Below are 24,891 nucleotides of genomic sequence, written 5' to 3'. Positions count from 1 at the left end.
ATTGTCTACTGTACATGCACTTTTGATAGACGCTGACGGATACTCCTTTACCAGAAGAAAAGAGCAACCCTAAGGGGGTGGAATGGCTGTGGCACTCCATTGTCATGCGAATGTACCTCTCCTTGATCGCCAAAAGCAGCCGGACCTATACCCAGGAAGCATCACTGGGTGCCCTCCAGAACCTTACTGCGGGCAGCGGTCCGGTAAGTGAAGGCCGCAGTATATCTTCAGTGTTTTGTTGTGGAACTGGATTTTTGGTACTGATATCTGTACAAATGTGACTGACAGTCTACGGTCTCAAGAGTTAAAGGTGGGAGAGCTCTGTAATAAAAGACCAGAATTGGCAATGCCAAGAAGTCTGGCTTTAAAAGAATGTTATGTGCTAATTTGAAGTGTTTACAAATATATAGCATTGGAAAGATATGCAATTGTGTGTAAGCAAAGTACTGTAGAATAATATTAGTGCAGGTTAAAAGGTCAAGTGACAGTTGCACTGTCAAGCCAGACCTAAAAATCCACATAGGCTTATCACCGCCCTTCTCCCATCTGTGCTGCTGCCATAGTAAAACTGATCTAGTTATCAAAGAAACTTTAACACCTTGACAATGTCGTGTGTGCCTCTGAAACTTCAACCTTAGGCAGCTGGATAAAGAAACAAAACTAGCACAATTGTGTGGAGGGCGAGCATTTTTTGGGGAAGCACACAACCTCTGCCCAATCAAAACATGTACTCCTTACAGGTAGTTACAGTTAGGGCATATTATGAACTGGTGGTTGCAGGTGAAGCCCACCAGCATTAATTTTTAGGGACTGCCACTTGTTTCAATCATCTGACTTTGACCCAGAACAAAAGAGAGAGAGAGACAGAAAAGCGGAAATAAATGAGGATGAAAATGGGAAAGGTAAAAAGCAGGGATGAAAAAGAAACTGCACGACTGAGAGAGAGAGAGACATAGATTGTCCAGTGATCGATAAAGAAGCATTAGGTGGAATAAAGACATCTTCACATTCAGCAATGACGACATTTGGCAGCACCGGCCGTAGGCTACTGAGAAAAACATCCAAACTTATTGCACAAATTAAGTATTGCGTATAGGAATACAGATAAATGAGGTGACAGGCATTAGCTGTATGGGAAAAGCAAACATGGGCAGGAGTGTATTACGGTCAGTAGCTGAGTTTACATTGGGAAGGTAGGCGTTCATAGTACTAGAGGAGAATCCTGTGCCAAGGGTTTCGCAAACTCCTTTTGACAGGTGCTTGAGTCATGTGTTTCAGTTTTCACCCAGGATGAACTCCTTGGTACCTTTGCCAAGAATGCACAATGGTTCAAATGTGTAGAGAGGAAGTTGTGCCAAGTTCATATCAAGCCGTGTTAAGGTGTCTTCATTGTGTCTGCGTTGTAACTTCGGTGCATGATAAGAATGAGCCATTGTGGATCGAAAGGGGTGGAGCCTGATCAGGCCTTCACTGGCAGGGTTACTTATTCAGGCAAAAGGTAACGATAGATGGCAGTAAATGGTCTGTATTTGAGGGAACTACATAAGACCTGTGTAGTGTTAGGGGCGTAGCTAACAATGGTGCACCAGAGCCGTGACACCAGGGCCCAGAACCTTAATGGGCCCATTGAACCCTGATAATATCTATATTCTACTACTCCAACAGCAGTCAAAGGGGTCATTTTCCGTGATTGCAACAGGGCTCTTAGCATCCTTCCTACACTTCTTTGTAGTGTGATCAGTGTGTAGAGACAGAACTGAGTGACTAAAAAGACGATAAGTTTGTGGGGTTTCCGACTTTTTACTCGTGTTCATATCTGACTAATGAAAGACTTGGTGTACAAAACCCATTTGCCCCATTTTGAGGACTCGAGCCTTAGCATTCACTGAAAGGAGAGCAGCGTTCTCAGAAAACAGCTTGGTAGCTGTTTTGACTTTATAAGTAAATTAACCTTTAACCTCGGTGGCCACACTTGTGATTGTTGATGAGGTCACTTGCAATGTATATAGTGGTATACATGCGAAATAAATATGATACATTGGATTGTGGCAATGAGAGTGGGATCAATGTGGGCAGTGCAGATTAAGACCCATGAACTAAGGACCTTATTATGAGTTTGGTGGTGTGGCAGCAGGGTGGCATGACACGCCTCGCTCCCACATTGTCAAACTCCACCTCTGACCGCTTGCCAAATTATGGTCCTGTGGCGGCTCATAGGAGTGCCTTAGAAAGGCAGCGCCATGGGACAGCCACAGCGCATTCCAGCACTACATGGATTATAAAGTCCATGCTGTGCTGGTACTGGGGGTGCATAAAGACTGTGCCCCCCTTTAAAGCACCTCTGTGCACCGAGGCACCAGCAGGCCTTGTACGGCCCCCTAAGTTTCTTCGCCGCCACCCTTTTCATGGCAGGTTCAATGCCATGAAAAGAGGGCAGTGAGGAAACTCATAATATGCTTGGTCCTGCAGCGACACCACCAAGCATATTGTGGCCTCAGACTGCCGCGCTGTCCACTGGCATCGCTGATCCCTAGCGGTTGCGCCTGTACTCCAAAGGTCTGACAGCCATACTTGTACTACAGTAGTACTGTAGGACCATTTGTGCAGGGAAGAGCGGTGGAGCAGTTACAAGGCAGGGCTGGGGGGGAGTTGAAAGATGAGGGAAAAGGGAAAATAAAATAAAAAAAGAAATAAAACCACTTACCTTAAGCGCAAGGTAAGTGTTCTGCTTTTTTTTAAATGTTATTTTGCCTATTTTGTCGTCTGCCACACCCTCCCATGGACTGCCAAACTTTTAATCAGACCCTAAGCATTGACGGTCCAACAGCTATAAAGTACAAAACAAACACAGTCCCAGAGTGCAAATCGTTATTAGAATAAAAATACATGAACTAAGATGAGACACTTTACATCCCACCATAATGTCTGCAGTAGATGCAGATTTCGCTTGAAAAGACACAATCAAATTCACTAAACTTCCCACAGAATTCTCCTCTTTTAATCCATGGTGATCACCGATTTTAATCTGTTGTGCATCCTTGCTTCTGAACTCTTTTCAGTCTTGACATTAGCAGTATCCTAAGCATCAAAACTGGGTTGATATGTAGGTTATGTGCCTCTGCAACACTGAAGAGATAAAAAAAATAATGCCAAGGATGGGGAACTAATGTGCAAGCGGTTCAGTAGCTCATCGGTAATTGCATCGCCCCCTTAGGATATGGTCCTCCGTATAGACCACTTATCATCCACCGGTTATGACTCTGCCTACTTTTGTTAAAGGTGCTACAATTAGTCTGGGCTGAATAAAGGTGGAGTATGAACAGCGGTTTGGGGTCTTGAGTTTTATTGAAGTGAACAATACTTCCTTGCAGCTGGAGAGTTTTAGTATTCAGCAGGGGGCCTTAAACATAGAAAAGGTTGTAGGAGAGTCAGCTTATCTTGTGCAGGATTCTCAGTTAGAGAACGCAGAGGAGATGGCCCTGTCCATTGTCTTTCACATTGTGAGTTGCAGACTCTAATAATGCTCTTCCCTGCTCCTTCGAATCCATAGTGGTTGAGCTTCCACACACTGCCACCAGAGGCGCCATAGTGCAAGAGAGGGAGAGCTTTGAAGAAGCATCCACCCTTCCCAATTCAACCAGACCATGAAGTCACGTGTGGGGGTCCTTACACAGAGGTGGCATTGGGCAGGCGAACATGCTTACTGGATATATGTCTCTTCCAGAGTTTCAAAGCTGTGAAAATCCTCCCAAGACTTCAGCCACTGAAAAAATAAGTCCCTCAATGCGACGCAGATGCAGGGTTTTATTTTTCTGCTTTTGTTTTTTTTAATTGCCATGACCAAGTAAGACCATGCACTTTTGTCTGCCACCTGGACATGTGACACAGCAAAAACAGACTACTTCGTCAAACCAGAACAATTAATAACGTCCATCTCCTTAGGTTCCTCATTCCACCATACAACCATAGAGTATAGTTAGACCCGGTTTGCTGTTCGGAGGGCCTCTCCATTTGCTTGGTCTATCAAGCCTTGGTTCTAGTCTGAAGTCTCACTCTGCAGTCCAATGTATGACTCAGGTGAAGACTCAGTGGGACTGAGGGAAGCTTCAGGCCTCTTTTCATTCTGCTGCAATCTGTTTCAAGCAAATTAGAGCCCTTTCTCATAACTAAACCTTTTATTTCGGCTTGGGATTTTCCACTTTAAAATATCTTTTTTTACCAAGGAGTTGCATGACTAATGATTTTTGGGGAGATGAGTGCAATTGAGATATTTGTCTAGGAAGGATTTGTGGTAACCCACAATAAGGTATTCTAGTTTGTTCGAATTGCAACAGTGTACAAAGATTTACGTTAGCATCGTCTGGATGTCTGAGATTGATTGAGCTAGTATGAATGCTAGCATTGGCCAGTGTTGCTTTTCTATATTTCTAACTAAGTGCAAATGACGCGGGACAACAAGCAGAAAGGTGGCTTCATGTGTGTGTGCATGTGTGTGCTTTGCCTGCGATCAAGAGGGCTGGTGCTAAAAGCATAATTGATACATTATTCCAGTCCAGGTATTAACAGTTAACTGCCCGTTACTCGCATGCAAGTTCGCGGTCAGCTCAGGCCCATTTTTGAGAGGACAGATAAATCACATTTAATTCCTTGAGCAATAAGGCTCAGTTATCATTTTGTTTTACATTTGGACATGTGTGTGCGAAATCTTAAACTTCCAGTGCAACACTATTTTCTAACGATTTTCTCTCTTCAAGTGCAACTTATCTATTTTTTGTTTTACTTAAAGAATTGGCCATTGGCAAAGACTTCATACTGTGCTAGCTATCCACTAGTTGCTATGAATGAGAGAGCCGCAATCCAGGAATTCAATGAGAGAACCCAAGTTAAAACAAGCATTGGCAAAGCCAATAGATTTTGCCTATCTGAGACCAATTGGTGTTGTCAGTGTTGTTTAGAAATGTTGTGTTGCACAGCAGCACAGGATGCTGTTGACATAAAGGAAATAAAAACAAATTGCTATGGCAGGGGGCGGCATTGTTCGTTTCATAGTGATTTTTTGTTTTGGTTGACCTAAATCCATGTTACACTGCAGCCTGCACTGCTGTTCAACATATCTAAAAACATTAACAACGCCATATAGCTCAGCAAGAGGGCCCGAAGATGGATGGATGGGTGGGTGGACAGTCGGAGGGGGTAGTAGGCCAGGACAGACAATCAACAGAATGGGGTGGGTAGGGAGTTGATGGAAGACAAGGAACGTAGACAGGAGGATGGGAGAGCACAAAGAAAATTGATGCTGGAGGCATGCAACCCAAGAGGGAGTGGGGAAGAGAAGTTTGGGCAAGACCAGACAGGGGGAGGGAGTCAGGAAAGCACTGACGGCAGGGGAGGGCAGATGGACTACAGACACAGGCACTCTTTGAGAGTGCATGGCTAAAAGTAAACAAGCATTGGCATAGCCAATAGGTCTCGCCTTTGGGACCTTATAAGTGTTCAGCTAGAGCTATTGGCCTTGGCAATGTTTTTAAGCTATGCCACCCAAGTGTACAGATATGCCCATGTAGAAAAGACAGCGTTTGATGTATCCAATGATTGAAGACCTTGTTAATGTGGATTAAAACGATACAGACACCTTAATGTTTTAATAAAATGTGTGCCATTTTTAATTTATCAACTTTATAAGGCTGAGGGACAGAGATGGTGCTAAGAGCAACGTATACCAATTTTGGATGTAGCAAAGAACTGTGTTTTCCTTGTGTAGTTTTTAAAAACCACTCCTTTACATTACCAGCACCTGTGTGTGCTGTGTCTGTTTTAACATATTTTTAGCATAAACTTCTGTTGGTTAAGGTCCTGCAATGCACACGAGTGGGCATTTGGCAAATGACCGCGTGACTAATGACTTGTGTGTAGCATAACAAATATATTGGAAGCATATTGCTTTTTACTTGGATATATTGTGGGCTATTGGAAAATAAATGCTACTGTATATTTAATGTATCTTGTCAAAAACATCGGCATCCAGCTGTTCCTTCATAGATTGGCATGTTGCAGGTTTTTTTCAAAGAAACAAAATAAATTACAGTAGCATACGTATGAAAGGAAATGAAGTACAGTAGTATGTTTTATTAAACAAATGAAAAAACAGTTGTGTAGGTAAGCATAATGTTGACAAAGCCATTTCATTAAAAAAGGTGCCTTCGAAAAAACACGCAAACCTCAACAGAGGACAAGGTGGGGTGGGATTTTTCACCTCAGATTTGCTACTGAGGCAATACACGACCCATTCTCCATGGGGCATTTCCCAGCCCGAACACAACAGACCTATGGGGCAGATGTTCCCTCCGAGATAAATCAGCCGGAAGAGTTTGGGCCACACCAGGGTAGATGCCATCTCTCACCTTGTTTCCAAATTCCCCCGAGCTTTACAGGAAGAAATTGGATTTACAGCAGACCACACGGTGAACACTCCTGCCATGAGCATGTAAAGTGTGGGTGGGAGATATGCATGTCCATCATTATCAGCTTGTCTGTAGGAGAAATGCACATCTCCATCACAAGGAATATGCCCACAAGATAATCGTCAACCGCATTACACTGGAAGGTGAGGAACACATAGCTCAAACACCATGCACATGTGCAGATCTAGCACCCGCAACCATTCACCATAACAGATAAACAACCGATGATCCTGAGCAGATGTCAAGGGGACACATTTCTCTATCACCATGAGCATGCCCAGGGGTTAAGGGTGAACACATCCACCCAAGAATGTTGAGAGAGAATGATGGTGCACATTGGTAACGCAAGTGAAGGGAAACGCACATCTCCCAAAATGCCAGGAAAGGACATTTTCACTGTTGTCACCAGTGACGGATGGTGGAGGGGGATTTGCACATTCCTGTAAACCTCAGCACGCAGGACTATGCTCATCTCTAAACCACACCCTATAAAAGTGATGTACTCTCCACTAGCACAAAGTAAATACGCCATATCACCACAACCAAGAGAGTGGGCGAACAGATATCCCATGAGCACAGATGGCTGAGATGTAGCCCAATACCCAGAGTATGTCGAGGGACCATCATGCCTCACACCGAATATGACAGAGGATATTAAGTAGAAGGCCACCTTATAATAGCGTGGTAGCACTTTTACATTCACCATCGTCCAGAGCATGGCGGAAGCACATTCACCCCCGCTCCATCAACATGTCATATGAGTGAGTCAACACACCACTGGCCCGAACATAATTTAATTTGTGGGGCTGAGTACACGAACCACTATTGACTCATATAACTAGATTGTGCAAAAGTATGGGGAAATTGAGGGTCTATGTATATATTTTCTCCAAAGTAAGAGCCATGATTGCTTAAGGAGACACGTGACAAGAGGCCACTTGGCACTCATTACTTCCCCTCTTTCCACCTCCTCCTCTCTCTCTTCGCTGTGAAAGAGAGGAATATAAATAATATTAACCCAATGCTGCCTCCAGCACAGAGTGTGAGAGATAGGGCCGGGAGTAGACAGCACCTGTCTGCTGCAGAAGGCACAAAGGTGATGATGGATAGGGGCAAAGCACTGAGGTTTGGCAAAGAGGGATGGGGCCAGTAGAGAATTCACCAACACTATCCGGACCCGGTGAGATGGGTAGGCTTAACTGTCCCTGGCACAGGCAGATGAAACCCTAATCTTTATGGCTTCACGCCCGATGCCAGATCCACCGGGTACTGCTGACATCCCTTTACCCTGACCCTTAGGCAGGAGCAGTGTCATACAGGTAGTACAACTAATGTGCTTTATTTAAACAGATACTAATTAGATCATGTTTTGTAGATTGTAGTTTCCCACTAGGTCCTGAAGAATCGCAGTCAATGCACTAGAAGCGAGAAACATGTTGACCACGCCTTTTGCACTTTAGCCCTGGATCACTCTGGGAAACCATAGTTCCCATGAGTACCGGCTATCCTTGATTTTACTTGTGGCAGAGGACCACCAGAATAAAATTGTTTTCCGGTACCTTGAGCCACATTTTACTCTCACCCACACTATCTACTCTGTCCTGGCCCCTCACCCCCACTTCACCAATAGGCAGTTGGATAAAAGATCTCCGATAAAGAGCCCCTCTTTGAGGTGAGCCCGTTGGGCATCACACCGCCTGCCCAACGAGGAGCATTGCCGATGATGACGCATGACACTCGCAAGGGTGTGTGAGGCCATTATATCCAACAAATTGGATACCCAGGGGTGGTTCTCCATTTGAGCACTAGCCCCTTCCCTGGTGACCTTATCCTCCCCTTTCCTTCTTCCCCTCCTTTAGGAACAGCCCAGTCACTTGTTTCGTTGTCTAAATTCACCAACACTGACACCTACACTCAGCAAGGGAGGATGTGGCGTAACCTCCAGAGCTGCCGACTTTGGACCTGGAAAACAGGGTTCGAGTCTTTGCCTCAGAAAAACTGTTTAAAAATAAAATCGGAGCTTGGTCGGTGTGCTATGTATGGCAAAGCTGCCCACACGCCTCCCAAGCCTGCTCTCTGCTGCCCAGACAGCCATAACGTGGCAAAAAAGTGTTTACAAAATACAGCGTGGCCTTGTTGAAGCTAGTTCACAGCACGGGACCAATTCAGTGAATAGAAGAGCACACCGAACAAATGATAAATTAATTCGAAGTGTAAGGAGACATGTAGGAGGGGAAGTTGCCATAAAGTGAAAAACACACCCATAGACACACCGGGGACAAAAAACAATGTTTTACCAATACAAGCATTGTCTCAAACAACCAACTATACAGTACCTACTTAGAAAAGAAATTATATTGTGCATGATTTATAAGGCAAACGTGTCATGAACTGGTGGAGCACACGTAAAGATGGAGTTCCTTGACCTACCGTACAACATGAAAACTAAAAAGGGGCGGGGGCGTGCTTTGCTTTCAAGTACAAGTAGGCAAGATTAAATAGGAAACCAAACGGATTTAAAGGCGAATATCACACGCATGGGTAAGCATATTCCATTAAATCAAAACAGCCTTAATGTTGTACCCAAGAAATAATTCCACAAATGAACACACCCATTGCAAGTTATGGACATCTCACATGGGTCGTATTCCTATCGGCTCGATGGTGAATATTTTGAAGCTCCCTTCTTAGTTCCAGCAACACAACAAAATACATACATACGCAGTAAAGGTCTCAATCTCAACAGATAAAAGTACCTAATTTAACAAACAAGAGATAAAATACAGAAATTGAGATCCAACTTTATCTTAAGGCTGAATGCAGAAAGGACACCACCACCTCGTAATTCTGAGGCTTCGCGATTCCGATTATGCAAAGGTTGTGCGAGATTCATCATCTGATGCATTCGCTAGCTGTCATTTCGCAAAGTGCTTCAAGCTGAGATTTTATGCATCTCAAATAAGGATACAGATCATATGCATCGCGTAACACTGGTTCTTACCTGAAGCTTACTACTGCAACAACAACAAAAAAACACATCACCTGATGAAGCGGGCCTTGCAGCTGAATATAACCGCTCCTAGATTTGGGGGTAATCAATGGCTGGTACGAGGGTCCATTAAGGTAACACAAAGGGTTAGAAACCATAGTTCTATCCCTGCAAAACAAGCAAGCGCGCCTTGCGCTTAAAGTTAGAGAAAAAAAAATAAGGAATGCGCTTGTCTGCGTAGCGCTGTCTCACAGGTAACATTTGTGCCTAAGGGGGACGCGGGAGTGGTGTGTGCGTGAGCGCGCAGTCTGCTCTTCTTGGAAGCACATACTCGTACTTGTGGCGCACGTCTGCGCGCTCCTGCAAGTTGGATGGTACCACAAGCACAAGTATGTGCTTCCAAAAAGAACAGAGCGACGGCTAAAGGACTCCTATGCAGCGCATGCGCGCTGTGTAGGCGAGACCTAAAAAGGAGCACCTCGGGAAGTGCGGGTGCAGAGTAGAAATGTTCAGAATTGCAAAGGACAATAATATTTTTTCAATTAATGTTAAGTATCCTTTAAGAAAATTATTTAATAACAATCAAAGCATCCAAAAATACGTTAATGTCAGGGTGTACTATGATCAGATGGCTCGAAAAACCTTTCAGACTGCATTCATTGTTGATTTTTTATCGCGGCTTGTCATACCTATCGAGCTGATTACCTTGTTAGGGTCTAAAGGTGCCAAGGACCAGTAGTTTATAAATATCAGAGGAGTTACTGTACATGTGGAATCTCAAGAAGTTTCAATCTAGAATTAACCCCGCCACACCAGCCTTCCTCTGCGTGTTATTTTTTCAACGTTCTTGTTAAAATTGATGCATAAGAAATTAAGCTAGGTTCCATTTCTTGACAGGAGAAATTTATCATCGGAGTGAATCTTTTTGCGTGCACAGTTGAGTCTGAAGACATAACACCGGATTCCTTCTTTGCTAAGTGAATATTGTCTGTCACTTGTGTATCAGAACTTTTCGTACCATCTGAAGAAAATTATGCCTTTTCAAGGATGTAAATGCGAGTAATTATGGCAGATTATCATCTGTATGGGAAACGTTTACAACAATGTTATGTTTTTTTCATAAAATGAAAAAAAAAAAGCCTGTTAGACTAAAGAAGCTCTCATGTACCGACCCTTTGTCTTGAGTTCTTAACTCCATTTTGTCTCCTGTTTGTTATTCATTTAGCTGATAGTATTGACGTTGTTTACAAAACATCCCCGTTTTTCTGCTTCTTTTGGAGTTTTTCAACAGTGTTGTGTCTTTAAAAAAGCCAGCATCTGCATACTTTAAAAATAGCAATAGTAACTGGTAAAGTGGCTCTATGAAGGAGAAAAAATAACATATGTTTATAAACCCCTCTCTTTAAAATGTAAGTAGATCTACTTCAAGGTTTTGTTAAGAAAAATGAAAGTAATGTCAAAGTAGAGCAAGATGAAATAACAGCTAAAATGAAAAAATGTAATAGACCTGGTGTTTTTAAATTCAAATATGTGTTATGTTCTGGTGACTTATTGCACGCAAACAATTACTTGAAGGTGTAAAGGCATTAGCTCTGAGTGAGAAAAATATGAGCCCCATTCTAAGTTCTACTTGGGAAAAAGCCAGGTTTGTTGTGCCTTCTTAAACATAAGCAAGTTCAACATAGTCCTGACATGGGGGGAGTAGGTTCCATTCATTAGCCGCAGTATTCACAGAGCTTATTCCTCCCCAGTTAGTTTGTTTGAACCTATGTACCTCCAATATCTGGGCACCCGTGGAACTTAAGATTTCTTCCTAGACTATACCACCTGAAGTTTCAGGAAATTTGGGCCAGCTCCATGAAGAGCCTTGCAGGCAAGACCAAGGGCTTTGAATTTAATGCGCTGCCTAACAGACAGCCAATGAAGATCTTAAAATGCGCCTGAGACCGATTTGTGTTTGGGAATCCCAGTCAACATTCAGGCAGTCGCATTTTGTAAGACCTGAAGCCTATTAAGGTGTTGATGCTGCATGTTGAGATGCAAGGCATTGCAGTAGGGTTTTTTGGATAAGACAAATGCAGTGATCAAAGTGTTTTGGGATCTGGTGGGGATGAAAGGAAAAACCCTTCTGAGCATCCTTAGAATGAGGAAAGCCGAGGACATGACTGCATTGACCTGCAACCCAAATGTCAATGTATTGTCCATTACCACTCCTAAGTTCCTAACCTTACTCGCTGGGGTGGGCAGGGCCCTCATTTCCTCTGACCACCAAGAGAATGGTTGTTTCCAAACTGGATGACCTCTGTTGTCCCAGATTTGAATTTTAAACAGTTTAGGTTCAGTTAAGGTTCTGCCATTTGCAAATTGCTACCATACAGTCATGGAAATTAGCACCTGATAGGCTTTTGGGAGAAGACATTGCTACCACGATTTGGGCATTGTCAGCATACGAGGTAAGATCCATCCCAAATGATCTTATCAGTCTGGCCAAACGTTTAACGTAGACATTAAAGAGGGTGAGGGCTGAGCGCGGATCCCTGCGGGACCCCACATGGCAGACAGAAAGATTCTGACAAAAAAGGATCGAGGGCTGCCACTTGTTTTCTAACAGATAGAAAAGACTTGAGCAGTTTTAGAGCCGACCCCTCGATAGGGACAGCCCAGAGCCGGTCGCTTAAGATCTTGTGATTGACCGTATCAAAGGCTACCTATAAATGAAGGAGTACAAGCACAGCAATGCCGGCACCATCAATTATTGATGTAATCTCTTCGGTGGTTTTAAGCAAAGCTGTTGCAGTTTTATGCCCGCTTCTATCCCCAAATTGTGTGGTAGCTAGCAGCTGTTACTCAGAAACAAATTGAGTTGTTTGCTGGTTCATAGCCTTTTCTGTTACCTTTGCATGTAGTGGTAGACAGGAAATAGGCCAATAGTTATTTGGGTCTTTGGAATTTAGATTGGGAGGATGGATGCCTCCTTCCATAGAGTAGGAAAATGTCCTGATTCCAGCATATCATTAAAGATACTAGTCAAGCAAGTGAACACAGTTTCTGCAGCCAAGTAAATGATTGTCAGAGGACAAGGGTCCATGGGTGAACCCGATGTAGTGGCTGCGATAACTGTGGCCACTTGCTTTACCAATAAAGGTGAGGAATTGACAATTTAGGGCATTCCTCAGGTAAAGTTAATTGGGATGAACCTTCCGGACTGGCAGGACTTGTATTTCCCTTTTGTTGCCTTATTATAATCTTCTCTCCATAGTCTTTCTTGTCTACTGCAGGCTTGCTTCTGAAACCTAAGATTCCTAGTTAACCATGGGACTGAGAGCTTACCTCTCCGTAAATTCAAAGTTTTAAGAGGCACGGCGATAGAGCTAAATTGATCTATTCGGGGTATTTCCAAGTGCAGTCATCCAAATTTTCAGAGAGGGAAGGCATTGTATCTGCTACATCTGCATGTATATTATTCCAAGTGCAAGAATTAAAAGCTTGACTTTGGGGTTTGTCAGGAGTGGATTTCATTTGTAATAAGTAAAGTAAATTCGCAGTAATCTGAAATTAGACCAGGTTGCTACAAAAGAGAGATTCTTCACGGTTCTAGATGAGACTATGAGAACAACCTGTCAGGAAGTGGGAATGGAGATGCCACTTACCTCTCTATAGAATATACAAACATGTAGCCCAGGAGTGTTTGTGCTAGGAGTCTTGCAATCAAGGAGAGCTCAGCTGTCAATTCGTATACATGTATGGCCATCATCCTAGTATATGTCCTCTCCATCAGTCTGCACCTACCTGAGTTCCTTAATGTCAAGAACATGTCACTAAGATATTTGACTTTCAGAAATCTGCACAAGAAACTGTAGAAAAAGCTAAAGAGGATTTTTAATCTTACGCTGATCAAAAGAAAGTCCTGCACCTCCTTATGTTGTAGGTGGAAAGTATGAGGTGGAAAGTATGATTACTTGCACAAAATTAGCATTTGAAAAAATCTTCTAAACTGTCATCCAAGTTTGTGGGCCCATTTGTGATAGAACATATTGTGATTCCAGTTATTGTTAGGTTGAAGTTGCCTCAGTATGTAAAAGTACTCCCAGTTTTTCATGTTTAAAAAAAATAGAACCTTGATCTGTGAAGGCACACCTTGCTTCCTGTCTCATGCCTCTAGATCTGAATTCAGAAAATAAGTATGAGGTATTTGGAATTTTAGATGAAAAAATCTCTAGAGGAAGGTTGCAATATTTGGTGGATTGTGAAGGTTCTGGTCTGGAGAAGCAATAATGGCAACCAGCTTTCAATCTTCATGGTCCAAGGTTATTGCAAGACTTCCAGATAAACCAAGAGCCCCACTATATGGGATGGTGGCTTTTTTTATGAGGACACTGTTAGAAGCTTTCTCAGTCAAAAAGGAATTCCAACTACTCTTCAAGCAACATGTAGTCAAAACCTGGCTCAGCTACATGAATCTCCCATCTTTCACCAATACCAAATCACTCTGATTTACCATGAATTCTCACCCTCACAAAACAAATCAGCTTGAAAACCAAGATTGCCTGATAGTAACTTTCTGAATTGAAGAAAGTGAAACCATTTCTCCCATAAAATGTACTGACCCATTGTCTAACAGACTCTGCATTCTCCCCCATTTGGGAACCCTGCATCCTAGATCATGACTCACTAAGGGTGTAAAGAAAACTACAGCATCGCTCCCTGACAGAGCTCCACAGCGCCTCTTGCAAGCTCACACCACCTTCAAAACCAGCAGCATCATCTACAAACCATCATGACTAGCATCTCATCTGCCTGACTAACCAATTCACCACCTAGGCTGCTCCTGACATGCGCCGCTGCCGTGACACAATCAAACAGGAAGCAAAGATGCACAAAAAGAAAAAACAAGAAAAATAATTAGAGGGAACATTGCAGGAGAATGACTGATGTCCAGAGGCCATTACCCTCCAGTGACTGAGATGCTAGTTACGGTCACAGATTACTGCAGCATGCTTCTTTTGTAGGTAGAAGTTCGAAAGACTAAGATTTATTTCATATGGTCTTATATTGTAGGCCAAGTTTCTGATGACTTTCAGGTGGTTATCACTCGTTGAGATGGAGACACTGAAAAAAATGTTGTATCATTAGGAGCACTTATCCCTAGTTAAAGATCATTAAGGTTCCCCGCACTCACCTCCCTTCCGTAGGCCTACTCAGAAGATAAAATGAATGAGAGCAGATTTCACATTCTTATGGCATCTCTAAATGATGCCTATAGAGATATCATAGGGAATGCCGCAGTATATAGCTTTCAATCTGCGCTAAAATAACCTGTCTGAAATCTTTTGACAGATGCCTTTTGCAGTCGCACAGATGGTTGTTCAAAAAGAAAATGGTCTTCAACACATAAGAAACATACTGCACTCAAGCAACCCCAGTGTAAGAAGAACAACCGTGTCAATGCTCCGCAACTTGTCTCGCAACATTTCTCTCCAAAGTGAAATTGGTAAGATGATAAACCTTTGTTAAAATGTTTGTCTGTATGTTGTAGTGGTTATCACCTCATATTACAGTCGTTATTAATGTTCAATGAATAAGCTCTGACCTTTATAACCTTTCGATATAGGAGATAATGTTCAGTATTTGCCCTTATGACACATATTGTAATTTGAGTTTATTCGGATAATCAGAAGTTTTGCTTAATCTGAGGAAATACTGATGACATAAAATATGCAGCTTCAATCACCAACCTCCCATCTAAACCTAAACCACTACTGTAAGACCCTTCCCTTAATGCTGTATCTCAGACCCTTCAATCACTTACTGACACTACGAACTTTAAACCCCTGCTGTATACAGCATCTTCTTGCTTTGTAGCTGGGTTTTCATTATATGAGACATAAACACTCTCGCACATACAATGTTCTAGGTGCGTATTATAGCAAACAAATTAAATGCATTGGCCAGGCAACTTAGAAGACTGAATGTTTCCTTGTGGAAGACTGGACACTTTTAGATTCTTATAGTAAACTATGGTAAATTTAAGCTTGACAAATACGGAGGAAACCAGAAGTAACTGTGGGACACGTCATCTTCAGTCTGTGTTGAATTGAAACTTGTATTCACCAAGCTTTTAGCAAAGGGAATAATTTACATTGGACTGCAAGAATTGTAAATTTCTAACCTGTGATTAGCATTTTCATGTAGTATAAAATTCCAACTGTCTTCAATGTAACATTTGTAATGTTATCTAGACTCCCAGTTTTGATTTCAGTTTTAAGCATTGTCAGTGCCACAATTTACAAATGAGTGTATCTTCAGTAGTCTCACCGATATAGCAGAATTAAATTGGAAAATGTAGGTGCATTATCCTTGAATTAAACTGTACTTTGATTGAGTCTGTGACCTGCAAGTTACACCCATGCTCTGTAGGAGCAACATTAACCAGCTGAGAGTACAAGAACCAGGAGCAGACCCTCTGTAGACGCTTCTTGACATCTTAGCCAGGTATGCAAGATCCGACCTCCACTGGCATTCACTCGTTCTGGTCGTGATATTTTTCAATGTTAACTGATACCATGTGCTGCAAACAATATATGTATAATCATATATATATATAGGTGTCTATAGTAACCATTGTAATACACAGTTAAGAACAGGAAATTATAACATTAACTATCATACCAGCATCAACCGGGGCCTGCCAGCCATAATGATCTACAGTCCTGAGGGAGAACAGAGCTATGCCACCAGAGTCATCTTTGTCGAAGAAAAGTGGCTCCTTTAGAATTTTTTCTGTACAACTCAGCATCGTCAAAGTGTTCTCCAACCCCAGCGCCGGAAACAACGACATCACTCCCTCTCAAGACCTCTGCGACTCACTCGCCTCGTTCTTCCACCGCAAGATCGCCGACATACACAACAGCTTCGGTACACCAACCACGTACCCTACCACCGAACCAACATCCCCCACCACCACCCTCGGCGCCTGGATCCCGGTCAGCACCGAAGACACCGCCCGCACGATGAACACCATCCACTCCGGATCACCAACCGGCCCCTGCCCCCACCACGTCTTCAACAAGGCCGACTCCATCATCGCACCCCAACTCCGGGACATCATCAACGCCTCCTTCAACACCGCCACCTTCCCGGAGAGCTGGAAGCACGCCGAGCTCAGCGCCCTCCTGAAGAAACCAACAGCGGACCTCACCGACCTTAAGAACTTCCGCCCCATCTCGCTCCTCCCCTTTCCTGCCAAAGTAATCGAGAAGACCGTCAACAGACAGCTTGCCGCCTTCCTCAAGACGAACGGATCCCTCGACTCCTCACAGTCCAGTTTCCGAGCCAACCACAGCACCCAAACCGCCCTCATCGCAGCCACTGACGACAACAGATCCCTGCTCGACAACGGGGACACAGCGGCCCTCATCCTCCTGGACCTCTCTGCAGCATTCGACACTGTCTGCCACCGCACCCTAGTGCAGCGCCTCAGCAACATCGGAATCCAAGAGAAGGCACTGGAGTGGATCATCTCGTTCCTCGCTGGAAGAACCCAGAGAGTCCACCTCCCCCCGTTCAGATCCGAGGCCACCGAAGTAATCTGCGGCGTACCACAAGGATCATCACTCAGCCCAACCCTCTTCAATGTCTACATGAGCCCTCTCGCAGCCATCGCACGCAAACACAACCTCAACATCATCTCCTACGCCGACGACACCCAGCTGATCCTCTCCCTCACAAACGACCCCGCCACGGCCAGAATCAGCCTACACGAAGGGATGAAAGACGTCGCCGAGTGGATGAAGAACAGCCGCTTGAAACTGAACTCAGACAAGACGGAAGTCCTCATCCTGGGATCATCGCCCTCCGCCTGGGACGACTCCTGGTGGCCCCATGCCCTGGGCACCACTCCCAAGCCAACGGACCACGCACGCAACCTAGGCTTCATCCTAGACTCCTCCCTCTCGATGACCAGACAAGTCAACACCGTCTCGTCATCATGCTTCAACACCCTGCGCATGCTCCGTAAGATCTTCCGATGGATCCCCCCCGGAACCAGAAAGACGGTCACCCAGGCACTCGTCACCAGCCGACTGGACTACGGAAACACCCTCTACGCTGGAACCACAGCCAAACTACAGAAAAGACTCCAACGCATCCAGAACAGTGCCGCACGACTCGTCCTGGACATCCCCCGACACTGCCACATCTCCGGCCACCTGAGAGACCTGCACTGACTCCTCACCCATGCACACAAGGCTCTCCATGACCTGGGCCCCAAGTACCTCAACAACCGCCTGACTTTCTACACGCCCACCCGCCAGCTACGATCGACCAGCCTCGCCCTCGCCGCCATACCACGCATCCGCAGAGCCACCGCCGGAGGAAGATCCTTCTCCTACCTGGCAGACAAGACATGGAACTCCCTCCCCATCCACCTCCTACTGACCCAGGACCACCTCTCCTTCAGGAATCAACTCAAGAGCTGGCTTTTCGAGCAGTAACGGACCCCCCCCCCCACAGCGCCTTGAGACCCACCGGGTGAGTAGCGCCCTATACAAATTATGTGATTGATTGATTGATATTGTAGGGGCATAGCATACAAAGTATATGGTAATTACTTAGGATTCAACTCTACTTGATAAAGTTAATTTGTCAGCCATTTTAATTGTTTTCTAATGTTAATGTGAACCGTCAAGCACCAGAACCTTTGCCATAAAGAGGAGTTCTCTGTGCACCTATCTACACTACATCACACTGTTTCAGCAAATAGTGTCCAAGGTATTGTCCATACATTTTAAATAAATCCTCAAGTAGAAAACAACCATTTCTCTGTGTCTCTCTCTTTCTCTACATCCCCTTACCTTCATCCACCTTAGCGTTCCTGATTCTGCCTTTTTGTTCCTTCACCTGCCTGTGAATCTAAATAGAAAAGTGATAACTGTCTGTTAAATTCTCAGATGGTCTGGGTCTATTATAGTTATAGATGTCGCAGTTAGTACATTTTCTTACTCTCCAATTACTTATCAAGGTAGCAAACAACTTGTTGATGCCAGTGTGCCAACCAGTGTGTGCAGAGTCTGCTTTTCAACTTGGCTTGCTTAGCTTTTCTTTTGGGCTCTTTGATTAGTAATGGGATGTCTTACCACGTGTACTCCCAGCAGTTGCCTGTTCCCAATGGATGCTTGCCGACGTTAATGATAATGGATGCTGATGACCTATAACACCGTATAGAGCTTTATTGCGCAAGCAAGCTCTTCGGTTGTTTTTGAGAGAACTGCAAAGGCAACCGAATGTTTTGGCTTGTTGGTTAGGTGGCCTTGTCAAGTAGTGAGTGCAGTGATATTGACGATGTTGAACTGTTTTCAGAAGACTCATTCAGACTTGGCATGTGGTAAAACATCAGTGACTACAAAAACGTATTTGTTTTTGTTCCAATACCGCGTTCATAGTATGATGATCTTTATTTACCAGACTGAAAATAACTTTGGTGTTTCTAGCTCCACTCCAGACATTCTTAATTGTCTTACAGCCTATTGTCCATAATGTAATCTTATGAAGGTATCGGCACATCAGTGCTGTCTTCCCCCCTTTGTACTAAAATGAAATACATTCCGATGCTACATTATTCATTAAATTAAAATGACAATCCATATACTCCTTTCTAGTATTGTTCATGGGTAAGACTAATTGCTGCTTCATGTTCATTGGTGAATGTATCATTTCTGACCCAAGTTTCAGCTTTCCATCTAAATGTAATAATCAAATTGGGAAGACATCAACATATATATAATTTTCTTTTATTGCAATACAACTGTGTTATTTGGACCCACCCAACTTGAATTTCCATGGACACTGATCATAATAGAGATCAGTTTAATAAGTTTGTTTAGCTAGTTTTAGGGCTACCCCTGGGGCTTCCCCTGGGGTTTAAAAACTCACAGAAGGACATTATGTAGCTCTGTTACACTTTTCTTTTTATACTGTATTTTTTGTTTGCTATCATAAACTTTTTCTTACAAAAATCCATGCGGGCTGACTTTTGGATCCTATCCTTTTATTGCTCATTTCTCTGCCTTTCTAGGAAACTCTGTGTCAAGCAGTAGGGGAATATTTTTACAGGGGTAGTCATCAATCCAGATCACCATTCTTAAACTGGCTTAACTTTCAACCTACAAAACTCCCTGTCTCGGGCTGATTCCTCTCTCCTCCTCACAGAGCCCAAAAAGCAAAAGCACCCACAGGTGGCTTCAGGGCTCATTTGAACAGAGCCAAGGCTGCTATCAATGTATTGGCACATGAAGTGCTCGTTTTGGACATCTGTCAGGCCGCGACATCCGTGTCACTAAATACGTTCACAATGCACTACTGTCTTGCTAGCCAGGTGCATCGGGAAAGGCACTTTGCCCTTTCATTCCTGCAATATTTTCTGGTTTGAGCCATTCCATGAACCCACTACCTTGGCAGGTACTGCTTTTGCATCTATTCACAAATGAGGAATCTGCAGTTAAAAATAGCCATTAAAAGAGCAAGTTAATTTCTGAATGTTTTTTTGTGCAGAGTACGCTATACTGTGAATGAAATATGCTTCCAACAGAAGTGATACTTGCAGTTTTAATTCATGTTTTTAAATGCTTTGTTAGTGTGACTTTTAGATGGGCTGACGTGTTTTCTGATCAGATTTTTGGAGATGTTTTTTTCTTTTTAGAATAAAATTTGAAATGATTGCATTCTGGACACTGGAAGAAAGCTGAACTCACCAGACTGAATTCCTTGCTGTATGATTTGAAGTTGTCTCTAGGAGAGTTCTGATGTGTCTCAGACCTTTGTTGATCCATCTTGCTTGGATGACATAGATATACTTTTTAATTCCCAAATAACCTATGTACAGCAGCCATAGTATACAGTAATTGGGTTTGCTAGAAAAAGTAAAGAAAACCACTTCCAGCCATGTAATTGTTTCTGACAAAGTGATGCTTCTCAAATCAATCATGTATTGTGCCTTGATGTTTATATCAGAAAATGGGGAACTGGATATCAAACAGTGGAACTTATCTCAGCAGAAACAAGACTGGACAGGCTGAAAAAAGGAAGCAAAACGGAATAAGAATTCTACATTGTCAAATGTAATCCTTGTTAACTTCTAAGGAGTCTTTATATTTGTACTATTTGAGTGGAACTGTGACTACACCTAAATGGTGAGAGATGAAAATGTAAATTTACTGGGCTTTGCGTCGATTATACTAATATTTGTTTTTCATATTCACTTGAAATATGTTTAAAGATATAATTGTTATCTTTAAAAAACTGTAATGTTAAACGTAGGTACTTTTGCTCCTGTCAGGAAAATCACTAGATAAGCACATGCCGGAACCTTGACTCTTGGCTGCCATCTAGGACTGAAATCATTTACATGCCTTCTGCCTGACAGGGGAGAAGAGAGATCAAATCATTCCTCATTCCAAATGATTCACTTACATTATTTCAGTTGACACTGATATCTGTGTGTTGACTCTTCCGGATAGACTCAACCATTTTCTCTTGTTGCATATCAGCAGATTATCCGGTTCAAGATCAGGATTTGTGGTGGCTTGTTTTATTACCTATATAAGCCGAACAGTTGAGTTGTACTCATCTCGCGTTAGTCTGTGCTTTTTTATTGAGACCCTTAAGGGCCATGCTTTTTTGCCAACTTTTATCTGTGACAAGTAGCTCTTTTTTCTGTTTATATAGTAATAATACACAGATCGTGATAACGGCTACAAATGGATACTTGACAATTTTCTATGCCTGCCTGAGGGTTACCAGTAATTTGGTGCAGAATGAATGGTTAAGGGAGAACTCCACTTAAACAGTGTTTCTGTTTGATGACCACGCTGGGCTCTTGGTGTCAGATTTTCTTGGATCTCTTTTCTGTTTCTACATTCTTATTTAAAAAATAGATCTTCCCATACATAGCTCCTCATGTTAATGGTATGTAATTTGTACTTGCACAACAGGCACTGTGCTACTACAATTGTCTTACACTACTACCGGAAGCAGAAGTCTTCAAGCACTGATTTTGAGGATTTCAGCAGAGACTGGTGCCTGGCTTCTTTTTTCGGTCTCGTCTGCCAATCAGTATTCGCTCTCTGGTTGGGAAAGACTTATTTCGAAGCGTAAACTAGGGAACTGGCCTAGTTCTACAAAGTTTGCTTTTCCCTCTCACATGTGCCTAAACTTAGTTCAGTGCACCAAGGCTTGAGCATGAAAGTCCCACCCAACCACACTTAACATGCTTGTTATTATGTTGTCTGTGCTTTCTGGGTTACTAACAGTCCCATAAAAGGGTCAAAGATGCAGTGGTAATTCAAACCCGGTTTTGTTCTTTAGAATATCACACACAAGTACTGCACTAAGGAAAAGACCCTGTTTAAAAACATTTTATTTCAGCACTCTCATCCTGTTATTTAATACATGAGTAATAACCACACAAATATAATTAAAACTGTACTAGTGCATGCCACTAATAGAAAGAATAATATGAACATTTGGAATACATTTGGAATGTTCCCCGCATCCCAACACCCTAAAGACTACTTCTGTGCACTACACTATGAGAGTATGACGTAGTTGGTTTCCCTTACAGTTTTCATGGGATTTACCACACTGCATGCCTGTTCACAGCAGAGGGGCTGTGATTATCAGATTTCGGTGGTAGAGACTGTTCCCTTAAAAACAAAATGCATATCAGCTGGGCTCAGCCCCTCACTTCTTAGCATTGGCTAGATATCAGTTCTGAACATAGGAATGGATGCTGCAGCATTCCGGCAGTCCGGCAGGACCTCTTGCAATAACCTGGGACGAAGGTCTGTCTGTTTCAGTGGTCACTTTATGGAGTTTTTATAAGGTTCACCACTGACGTTTACTCTATATCAGGAACCATGAGAACAGTATGAACCATATAAAAATGTATCAATGCATGCTACATGTTTATTTTGAACAGTCACTGTCCAACTTTGAGATGTGGATGTCCAAGAACTTTAACAGTCTTATGTCGCCTTAAGTGTTAGCAATGTCATTTTTGGGATGATTTGGCACTTTCACAAGTTGCGCAATAGATAATAGCATGCAAAGTAGGGGTCAAAGACAGACAGGCTATTATAATGGGTTCAGAATAGATTCTGGCTTTGGGATCCTTACAACAATTCTGGGCTTCACCAAAAATGTGCAGGTGGCTTAGAGATGCCCATTGTGTACTGTTGGTTGGCTTTGTCAATCTCATGTGTTCACATCTTATTTAATGGATTGCATTCCCTGTTCTTATGTTTGTGCCTCTCCTGGAGCATGCCTTCCTTACTCTTCTTTTGATGGCATGTTACCGAAGTTTGGGAACTGGACATAGCACATGATATTAGTCTACTGGCCTACATGGACTGTGTTCTGTTGATCTTAAGTGTTCTTTAAACATGTTTTGTTGTTGGTTGGTGTTTAAGGTATTGGGTGAGTGTCTACTGTTGTCAGCAGGCAGATACCCAAACACCTGGCATATATGAACTCTATTGAATGTTTGTGAGTTCTTGTGTCTAATATATTGGTTGGATATTTTGTGTGTTGTATTTCATAGTAGTTAGTATTGTTATATAGCGTAGCTCTGTTGTATTGGATGTATACTTACTGTATGATGTAGGTTTGATTGTTACTGTTTGGGGCAACTTGATAGTTATTGAAAATATCTGTTCTGTTTTGATTTGTAAAATATGTTAAGCTCAAGGAATTCTGTTCTGTGTTAAGCTATTCTGAGACCAGTGCGGATATTCCTTTCCGCTGATAAAACAGAAGACTGCTGTGTGACTGCTAAAGAAGATAAGAAGGTAGACTGAGGGATTGAGGTTAATTTCAGTGCCAAAAGAGCCAGTGACTCAATAGTTACAGTTTTTTGTCTCAGATTAAAATATTTGACTCAATACTTTTTAATCCAGTTGAAAGTTTTTAAATGAATTTAAGTGTGTAAAAAGAAAGCTATGGATTTGAGTTGAAGCTAGACCGAGAAGTTGATTCTAATGGAGTAAAGTGTGAGTTGCTGTCTGCAGACGTGCAATGAAAATTTATTTAACTGCTCCTATAAAATCACTACTGTCAATTTTTTACTAATATCAAATTGCCACTCTTACCATTATTTCAATACCTGCCATTTCAGTAGATACAATTTGCAAGGATAAAAAGCCTTCATCTTATATCTATTTTTACATGTATTTATCAAGTCATTATGAAATGTTCTCTTTCAAATATTTGTCAATTAAATGTTTGTATAATCTACAGCGAGATCCAGTTATCATTCCATCATTTTTAGCCTATCCTTACGCCTCAGTTATAAGAATTTCTGCCATGGTAAGTGTAGCAAATGTTTGCAAAAGGTTCAGTTAAGAGTGGAATTCCTAAACCCCAGGTGTGAGAGCAGAGGGGTACCTTAAAGTATACAACCTAAGCATATTTCCGAAGTGGACTCCTTTGGAGTATGTAAATCAGTGGCAGAAAGCTATGATTTTTTCAATCAGCCCAGATATGCTTTTAACACTTTAAGCAATATTGTCTGATTTTCTGCTTCTTTTCTATTAGTCTTCACATCAAGCAATTACATATTAATACACAGCTATCAATATATTTACGTAAGTTATAGGAAACAGCAGAGAACAAAAAATAGTCTATAACTCTGGAGCTATTTTCCTTTATTTGAAAATGTAAAGTACATAGTGAGAGTTCAGATCTAACATGTGCATGCCATGCCGGAGACATAGATCCTTATTTAACGTTTGCCTTTCACAAGACTACAGCTAAATTAAGCTAACCACAAAAAATGCTCGGCTTAGCACTGTGAATCTATTACATATTCACACACCTAGCAAAGGCTGGTGACCTACTTGAAATACATATATATATATATATATATATATATATATATATATATATATATATATCCATATCCATATCCATATCCATACTAATATTATAAAGAGAGAGCCCAAACCTTTGAGGCGGGTAATCTCAGTAACCACAGCACCAATCACAACACCCAATACAGCGTTGGAAAGGGCAGTTGCAGCAGAAGGACATAGGCTATGCAGACGGCCACCATATACATTTAAAAGGTAAAAGAACCGTGCCAGCAAAGTAGTCCCTTGTGGGCATGTCTGCGTTTTGCTGTGGGCGTGTGCTGGGGGCGTGACAAACGCTGGGGGCGTGTGGTACGTTCCGCCCTTCATGCCATGTGAGTCGTAATAGCGCCGCATCAAGGGGCACGCTGGGGCTGTGACAAATGCTGTGGGCGTGTGTCCGCGCTGTGGGCGTGTGTCCACCCTTCATGCCATGTGAAGCGCCAATTACGCAATTGCGCCGCATCAAGGGGCACGCTGGGGGCGTGATAAACGCTGGGGGCATGTGCTACGTTCTGCACTTCATGCCATCTGGGTCGTA

General features: G+C 42.7%; 1 protein-coding gene across 2 annotated transcripts in view; it reads left to right on the top strand.

Annotated features, from left to right (window-relative positions):
• Positions 1 to 24,891, top strand: part of PKP2 (plakophilin 2) — a 529,412-nt gene that overhangs the window by 461,054 nt on the left and 43,467 nt on the right. For both annotated transcript variants that reach the window (XR_013606919.1, XM_078674126.1), the window contains exons 9-10: positions 30 to 203; positions 14,788 to 14,941. Coding sequence is in view for 1 of the 2 variants with exons in the window: in XM_078674126.1 (XP_078530252.1) it covers positions 30 to 203; positions 14,788 to 14,941 (328 nt within the window). In the remaining variant the exon portion in view is untranslated. The remainder of the gene's footprint in view (positions 1 to 29; positions 204 to 14,787; positions 14,942 to 24,891) is intronic.

This window comes from Lissotriton helveticus, chromosome 1_1 (assembly GCF_964261635.1).
Source record: "Lissotriton helveticus chromosome 1_1, aLisHel1.1, whole genome shotgun sequence".
Taxonomy (NCBI): Eukaryota; Metazoa; Chordata; class Amphibia; order Caudata; family Salamandridae; genus Lissotriton; species Lissotriton helveticus.
This window is presented reverse-complemented; position numbering and strand designations above follow the sequence as displayed.